Source organism: Echinops telfairi, unplaced genomic scaffold, assembly GCF_000313985.2.
Source record: "Echinops telfairi isolate 266 unplaced genomic scaffold, ASM31398v2 ScPeMD7_15;HRSCAF=58, whole genome shotgun sequence".
NCBI lineage: Eukaryota > Metazoa > Chordata > Mammalia > Afrosoricida > Tenrecidae > Echinops > Echinops telfairi.
The window spans coordinates 11,713,706-11,722,366 of record NW_022103912.1 but is presented as its reverse complement, the minus strand read 5'-3'; the positions used below and the strand labels follow the sequence as shown (position 1 = coordinate 11,722,366).

At 53.2% G+C, this 8,661-nt stretch overlaps 1 protein-coding gene across 1 annotated transcript in view; it reads right to left on the bottom strand.

The window, feature by feature from the left end:
* Nucleotides 1-8,661, bottom strand: part of MGAT5 (alpha-1,6-mannosylglycoprotein 6-beta-N-acetylglucosaminyltransferase) — a 416,629-nt gene that overhangs the window by 59,038 nt on the left and 348,930 nt on the right. The window contains exon 11 of the mRNA XM_045287418.1: nt 1,223-1,372. Coding sequence (XP_045143353.1) covers nt 1,223-1,372 — 150 coding nt within the window. The remainder of the gene's footprint in view (nt 1-1,222; nt 1,373-8,661) is intronic.

Sequence of the window (8,661 nt, the reverse complement as noted above, 5' to 3'; positions counted from 1 at the left end):
CACTCTGCCTCCCACGGCAAGGGCTCCCACTTCCCAGCCATGCTCGAGTTCTTGAATCCTTGGTAATGTTTTCCCTGCTCCCCGAGCTGACAGTGTTTTCCTCATTGGAAGTTACCTCATGTCCAAGACAAACCCTTCCCGTCATTTATTCCTTCTTTTATGGTGAACTGGGTGAAGGGTTAAAGAGCAAATGGTTTTCCACTCAATCATTTTGTTTCTTGGGTCCTTGACTGGAACCCCACAATGTAAGATCACCAACCCCTCCCTCTCCCTCCTTGTGCTACTGTTTCCACGCCTTCTCCTTTCCTTGCTTTTTGTCTTCAGCGAAAGAAAGCTACCCTGTAGCTCTCAAAAGGGTTGACCATCCTAAGGTACATGCGCCTCCCTCGGGCTGTTGTTTCCCTCGTGGACCCACAGTTTGGATAAACATCGAGCCGTGGGGGTTGAGTTCATTCATTTCTAGAGCTGAAGAGTGATCCCACCAATCTGCATCTGACTGTAAACCTGGTCTTCTTCATGATTTTGAGCTCGGTCCACGTTTTTCTCCCATGCTATCCAGTGGGATCCCTTTCAGAGCAGGTGGACGTCATGGCTGGGCTTCATCCAGCTTTTCTGGTTGTTTGGGCTATTGGACCCATCGTTTCCACCACATGCCTTTGCTTGTCTTCCTTCTTCTTTGCCCCAGACAGGGAGAGAACAACAGCGGTACCTCACTTAGCGTGCCATTCACGAGCCCTTACAAGCACAGTGGCGAGTCACTGAGGCAGCACGCAGAACCTGGTCTTGGGGGATACGTGGAACCATGTCTAATACACCCTTGTTGAGTGAGGAGATGTGAGGAAATGCTGGCACAGGGTCGGGATGCACCCTCAGCTTCCTGCGTAAACTGCTGCTCGAGAAGAAGGTCAGTCCACCCAGGACATGACCTTGTCCATCCCGTTGGGGCCTCCCCAGCCCCTTGCATGATCCCTGGTACAGGGAATTCCACAGCAAGCATTCTTTTGATCCCAGAAACAAGCAAGACTATGAGCGCCTTTGTCCACAATTCACAACCTTCTGAGCTACAGCTTGTCGGAAAAACGACTGGCCAGAAACGGCCCAACAAGAGAGTGCAGCACCGAACAGGAAGCAAGAACGATTCAGACTCCCACCTCGACAGCACGTGGCAACAGACCTGTAAGCGAGTCCACCGGTGGTTCTGACAAAACGACCACAAACTTACCTTGGTTTCTCGCAGGAGAAACTGCAGGTCCCGGCCACTGAGGATACCGTGGTTCTTCACGTAACTGGGAATATTCTTGGTGCTGGAGCCGTGGACGGTTGCGTGCACTTCCATGTACATGTGAATGATGTCCAAGTAGAGCTTCTTGTTCTAAAGAGGGGAGAGGAGGAGATGGCACTTCTCATTTCCTTTCATTTATGTGACACCCTGCCTTCTCCTAAGGACCAAGCCATGAAGACAGCTACCCAGCTCCTAAAATGCTTTTACACAATCATCAGGCCGGATGGTGAAGGCGGAAAGAAGCATACTGCTGGTCCACCAGTCTGCAGGAAGAAATGCATTACACGGTCCTGTATTCCCCAATACCAGTGGTTTGGAAGTGCCACCCTTGCTTTATTAATTATGAGGCCCCAACACATTGCTTTGGGCCCATCTTCCTTGTGGGGGAGGAAGCCTGGGAAAGGAAAGCCTGAGACGAAGTCTGTTGAACTAGAATGTTTTCCAGGAGACGCTAAGCTGCCCCCGAGGAATGAACACATCCCCAGCTCCTGCCAATATTGCTGGTGATGATTAACTCCTGTTGTGAGAGCCGGACCGCCCTGGATTCAGATCACGGAGAGATGGGCGCTTCGCACATGCACGCGCACAGTGGCTAGTAACTTGGCATGTGGACAGGCAATGGCACTACCAAGAGGTAAAGGAGAGTGAGAAGCGATCCAGAGGAACAATTTGATTAGCACGGAAAGCAATCATTTGGTTGCTTTAATTTCATTAGCAACCAAATCCACCCCTGCCCCCGAATCTGCAGAGCCTGGCTTTCGAGGCGCATTGCCTGTCTCAAAGCCACTTGTGTGGGGTGTACGCCGTGTCCGGCTCCTTTCTTCCGGAAGCACTTCGCATTTCCTTGCAACTCAACTTTGTGAGCTGGAATGTGTGTGTGTGTCTACATTTGAAAGAGGCAAGTTCTGTAATGTTTTCCAGTTGTTTAAAAGTGGGACATGGTTTTCCCATTTGAAACGTTTTCAGACACTCTGAGCCAATCTAATAACAGCAGGTTTTGAGACTTAGGGGATACAGACAGGGAGGCAGTGAGTGGAGTGGGGAGGGGAGCTCAGGAAGAGGAGAGGAAGGGGCAGGGAGAGGGAGGGGAGAAGGCGGAGGGGGGGAGGGAGGAGGAGGGGGAAGGAGGAAGAAGAGCAGTGCTTCCATGGGCTGTGGAAGGGCCCTGCTGCTGTGAGCTGGTTTCTCAGTGTCAGGAGTCCACGCCACAACCTGCCCCTTCTAAGGCACTGCCCTGGCGGGGAAAGCTATATGTGGCGCCCAACTTCGGGGGCCGGAACAAGGTTATTCCAAAACCAGGCATACAAAGTCTGCATGACTGGAGGCAGCACACCATCCACGCTCTCGCCAGGGTGATTGTGTCCAGAACCATCTCCACTCCCTGAAGCATGACTACAGGAACACCTGGACGGACGTTTAATGTCATGCCACGTTTCGTGTGGCTGGAAGATGTGAAATTCTTTTCTTCAGAGACGCATACCCTTGCATTAGTGCAGAGGTGACCAGACACAGTCAAAAAACCATGACTTTCATTTGTAGCGTGAGCCAAATTTAGAATCACGCATGGGCAGTCTGCCTTCGACAAACCCAGAAAGGATCTCAAAACCCTGTGGGGCTGCTCTACTCTTGTCTTGTCACGTGGAATCCCACCGACAGAATTGAGTCACCCGCTGCAGCCACCTCCTCCAACCGCTTCGAAGTTCATTTGCAGAGCCTGGAGGGGCGCCAGGGGTGTGCTTGACGACTAACCTGAAGGATGGCAGTATGAACCTCCCCAAAGGCAGCGAGGAAGAAAGACCTGGCCACCTGCTCCCATAACCCTGACAGTCGAGAGGAGCCACGGAGCACCGTTCTCGTCTGTTACACCTGGGTCTCCATGAGGCAGAGATGACTGGGTGGCAGCAGGCGTGGGGTTTCTTTGGTCTGGGATGTAGTCTTTGTACTTGGTATCACTGGTAAGTCCTGTCTCTTCACTCCTCCCTCTCAGGAACTCTAAGCCCATCTGTCGACCATGATAGGTGGGAAGAGGGCTCTACGACACACCCGCCTCCCCCGCCATGACTGACCCCCAGTTGAAATGCCCAGCCAGCAGGCAGGTGTGTCTGACGTGAGCAAGCAGCAGCCTTGGGCTGGGGGCTGGGCTCTGAACTGCTGAACCCATCGGCTCCTCTTTGAGAACTCAGGTTGTGCACAAAAAGATCCCTGCCTGGTGGCCGGGGATGTTTGGGCAAAGAGGTCTTTGCTAGTCTGGGTAGACGAGAGAAACAAATCCATGGGCACACATATGTGTATAAGAAAGAGATCTATAAACTTAAGACCACAGGGATACAGACAGGGAGGCAATTGAACATTGAGCAATTGAACATTGAGAAAACATCCCAGCCCAGTCCAGATCAAGTCCGTAAGTCTGATGTTAGCCCATATGTCTAAAACCAATCTACAAAGTCCTCTTCAGACTCATGACACAATGCAATGACGCCAAATGTAGAAGATCACAGGCCAGTGGGTAGAAAGTCTTTGGATCCAGTGTCACTGGAAAGATCTCAGCGCTGGCCGGGGTCTCTGCATCAGGGTGGGTCCATGTGTCTTGTCAGCTCCTATGTCTGCCAGGGTGTGAGCAGAGAGTCTCCCACCTTCAAGGAAATCCCAGATTTCTCAGAATTCTCAGGCGAAGGCCAGGCCCACACAGAAGCCTCATTGGCTAGGATCTGATTGACAGGCTAGACTCCACCCCTTCACTCGTAATCCTCTCAAATTGACAATAATCTAACTACCATAAGCTCAGTCAGTGTTGGTGTCTGGGCAGTCTTGGGCTAACCGACAAGTTCTGAGCAAGCCGGTCAACCGTGAGCCCACAGTTTTGTGGGGTGAGAGCAGGAAGAGATGAAAGGAGGAAGGAGCGGGCAGGACAGAGCCTTGGGAGCCGAGACAAAGGGACTCAGAGAGTAACAAAGACAGGAAGCGGCTCTGTGGGCATGAGAGGGCAGGCGGGTGGAGGCCGATGAACAAGTGGAACCCAGATTTGGACTGAGCATGTGCAGAATCTGCGCAGTAGCTTAGGCGTACAGATCCAAGGAACTGAAGGAGCAAGAAAGACTGTCGAAGAACCAATGCATTTGAACGGTGGTGCTGGAGGAGAATATCGAAAGGACCACGGGCCTCTCGCTAAAAGGACAAACTGTTCTGTCTTGGAAGAAGTGCGGCCAGAGTGCTCCTTAGAGGCCAAGATGGCAACCTTCGTCTCACATACTTTGGACATATAGTGAGGAGAGACTAGTCCCCTTAGAAGGACATCATGTTTGGCAAAGTGGAGGGGCTGGGAAAAAGAGGAAGTCCCTCAAAGAGCCAAACTGACACACCAAACTGACACAGTGGCTGCCTCAGTCGGCTCAGGCCCAGGGAGAGCGGGGAGGGGGCGCAGGACCTTGCAGCGTTTGCTTCTGGTGGGCACAGGGGCACTATGGTTCAGAGTGGACTTCGGCCACTAACAACAATCCCCAGAAATCTTTGCTACCCCAAGCAGTATCTCCTTTTCTGCTTTAATATTTAAAAGCCTGCTTTCACATGGGTGGGCAGACAGGCGCATCAGAGGACCGGTCAGGCAGGCTGGTGAGTGATTTCTCTCTTCTGGGAGATTCTTAATAAAATGTCTCTAGGTGAAATGCCCCCGCCAAAAAAGAAAAAAGGAAGATGAGCAAAAACGAGAGCTCAGGGTTGTATCTGGTTCCCGGGTTTGACTCTCAGCCACGGCATCTCATGCACCGTCACCAGCTGCCTATCAGCAGAGGCTTGCTGCGGCTGCTATGATTCTGAACAGGTTTCTGCAGAGCTTCCAGACAAAGACTGGCTTTTCAAAAGAAACACCTGGTGATAAGCAGGTAACCAGGTACTTGTGACCATCAGCCAGTGGGAAGTGCCTGGGTTACCGTGGGCTGGGTCAGCACCCACTCCGGGGAGGGCACAGGACGTGCGTGCTGCTGCGTGTCTCGGGATGGCTGGGAGTTGATGCACACACGCAGCGCCACACCACGTCCTCCTGCTGAGTCGACGCCAACCCTGGGAGACCCCAAGGATGTCAGAGTAGAAGGGTGGTCCCGAGGGTTTTCCTCTGCTTCCAAGCCTTTCTCTCCAGGCACCTGCAGCCTTCTGGTTAGCAGCCGGACCCGTTACCGTGTCCACATGAGTGACCTCCTTTTAACTGATCATGTGGCCAAGGTTCCTCCTTGTAAAGAAGGTCACATCCACAGGTACCGGATCTTTTTTTTCTTTCTTGGTGGGGGGCAGTGCTCAATTCAATTCATAGCAGGTGAGAAAATCCGTCTAAAGAGAGGTGGTGTGATGTGCCCACGCAGAGAGAACAGCAGAAGAGACATTAACCCCTCGGGTGGCTGGGCTCGTCAGTGGCTTTCACCAGGGAGCTGCTGCCGCCTCTCCAGGTATTCTAAGCCCCGGCAACCTCAGAGCCTGTGCCCAGTGACCTCTCCAGCCCTGACTGCCATCCCCCCCAGGGCCATGACCTCTCCACCCTCTGGAACATTTCCCAGGGGTCCTCACCATCTACTCCGGGACTTTAGCCATGATGAGACGCCCTCTCCTGGGAACAGCCTTCCTTTCCCTTCAATGGCTGGCTTCCTTTGGCCTTTTAGCTCAGCTAGCATCCGCCTGCCCTCCTCGGGCTGCACGTACCCACACACTCGGAACTCATTCCTCACCCTGCAGCACATGGCTCGGTGCCCTACAACTGTCAGGGTCTCCTGCTCTGCCGACCACCTCTCTAGCCAGCATGCGCCAGCTGTTCTCATCCAGCCTGAAGAACCTGGTAGCAGAGCTGCATCCGTGGCCACCCACGCCCTGAAAGGAGCCTCCCTCTGCAGAGCACAGCATCACATTGTGTGTTTATGACAAAGGGCTCTCGGGTTTCTGACACTCAGTAGGTTCCGCCTTGCCTATGCCCAACCCACCCAAGAGCAACAACAAATTAAACCCACTGCTTCGAGTAGATTCCAACTCACAAAATTCTAAACGTCACGGCCATCAAGCCAATTCTGACTCACAGCCCCCCTGCAGCACAGTGAGGAACTGTCCCTTTCAACTATAGACATCTCCACAGCAGGAGAAAGCCTCATCTCTCTTCTGAGAAGCATTCGGTGGGTTAGAACTGCTGATCTTGTGGTTGGCAACCCAACTCCTAACGCACTACGCCATCAGGGCTCCCCGACGACCCTACAAAACAGAGTAGGACTGCCCCAGGGGGATCTAGGGCTGTAAATCTTTATGGGGGTACACTGTGTCATCTTTCTCCCTTAGAGCAGTCGGCGGGTTTGAATCTGACTTTTTAGCTAACAGTCCAATGCTCAGCCCACTGTGCCCCCAAGGCCCCTTCCTAACCCACAGGCACCCTAAAGAGGGGAAGGGGTGGGGGGAGGCCCTTTTCCAGCACACCACCCTTCCCTGATTAAGTCATCCAAACCCAAAGAGAAGGGACCCTCATGATGCCCTATTGATCTGAGAACCCTGAGAGCTTTCCCTGTCCGACAAGAGCTTTAGGTCTCTACCCCAAGATCTCGATCACCTCCACATTTCCTGGGACAGACTCGAGGAGCCTTCGCCCCGAGGAGGCACCCGTCTGGGGCTGTGGGTCAGGCTTCCAAAAGGTCTCAGCGGAGACACTGGCAGCTCGATCGTGTTTTCCGTCTGGAGCTAAACTTACATAACCATTCAAAAGGGCCAATCACACTGTTTAACATCAAGATCTACCTACATTCCTGTGTGGGTGTGGGCTGGGGAAAGATGCTACGGAAAAGCCGAGCAGCTCCTGCAGGGTTCGGGAGCAGCGTTTCCAGAATCTGCTCCTGGCTGCAGCTGGAGGGAGGAGGATGGGCAGCACTGGCAGTAAGGCATTTAGAGCTCAAAGGGAGCTCCTTAGGCAAACAATTCCATCCGGAGCACGGCACCACTTTGTCCACCGCAGGGGAGAGAAGATGCGGCGCTGCAGAATCCCTAGCTCCTCTTACTGCTCCTCCAGCTGGGTGGATTGAGGGCTGAGGAGCGATGGTATTCTGAGCCGTTGGGTCCAGAGGGCAGTTTGTGGGTATCTCCCCAGCAATGCCCTCGGCCCCAGTTTAGTCACATAGGTCCCTTCTCTGGGACACCACATGCCCTCAAACACAAGGCATTTTGTGACTTGCTTATCATCGTTATCATCATTTTTAAAATTTAGTAATTCTGCACCTCTGCTGAATGCTGAGTCAGTGTAGCCCTTAACCTGGAAGTGCTTGAATGGGTACCGAGGAATCAGCCCCTTGGCAGTGAGCTCCACCTGGGCCGCTGAAGCAAGCACAGGCCCTGGCACATGGAGCCAGGCTCCGCCAGAGGGCCAGGGCACTCTCGTGCCAGGAGAGTGTCAATGAGCCCATGAGTGCTCACAGTGCCAGTTATGTCTGAGCCCAGGACACCCCTGCCCTTCCCAAGAGTCTGAGAGCTGACAAACCCTTGCTTTCACCTACATTAATAACTTGGGCTCCACTTGCAATAGCAAGAGGCCTGGCAAGTATGCTTGCCATCTCTTCATTCTAACCCCTATCCATTTTTAATGAAGTAAAGATTTTATAGCTTCCAACTCCTCCTCCCTCCAAATGCAAATATCAGCCTGACCACTAGTTAATCCTAAGTCATACATCCTTGTCTTGAAGAAACCCAAGACCATAGAGTGTGTCTGGATCAATACTAGCCACAGAAGCTCTTGACCACTCACTGCTGCTGGTGCTGTTATGAAGCCCCCACACCCAACCTCTGCCATCAAGCCCATGATGACTCTTGGCGACCCTGCAATTGCCATTAAGTTGGCTCCCGACTCACGGTGACCCAGGCCCAACAGAACAGAATACTGCTGGGTTCGGATGCAGATAGGGTCCACAGGGTTTTCACTGGCTGCTTTTCAGAAAGAGACGGCCTGGCCTGTCTTCCTCGTCCACTGAAGCCTGAAAGACCTACTGAAACCTGTCGAGACAGCATTGGCTGGGAACTGAACCCAGGCCACCTGCATGGACATTGAGATTTCTACTGCGGAGCCACCCCTGCACCTCCTCCAAAGGGTGAGGGTAACTCTCTTTCCACTATAGGCTTTCTCCATGCATTCTGGCAGCCATCACCCCTGCTTGAAGCACGCCCGTTTCTGAACCAAGCTCACTGTCCGCGTCCTGACCCCAACCTTAGGGGCTTCCCCCGAGGCTCATGACTGTCTGCTCTTCTTCCTCCTGCTCGGTCAGCGCCCACCCGAGCCAGGCTGTCCTCTGCTGTGAGCCTGCTTTCCGGAAGTGCCTTCCCTTCCTACGAGCTGAGCCACGGCCGTTGGAAAATGGGAAACGGGAGGAGCTCCC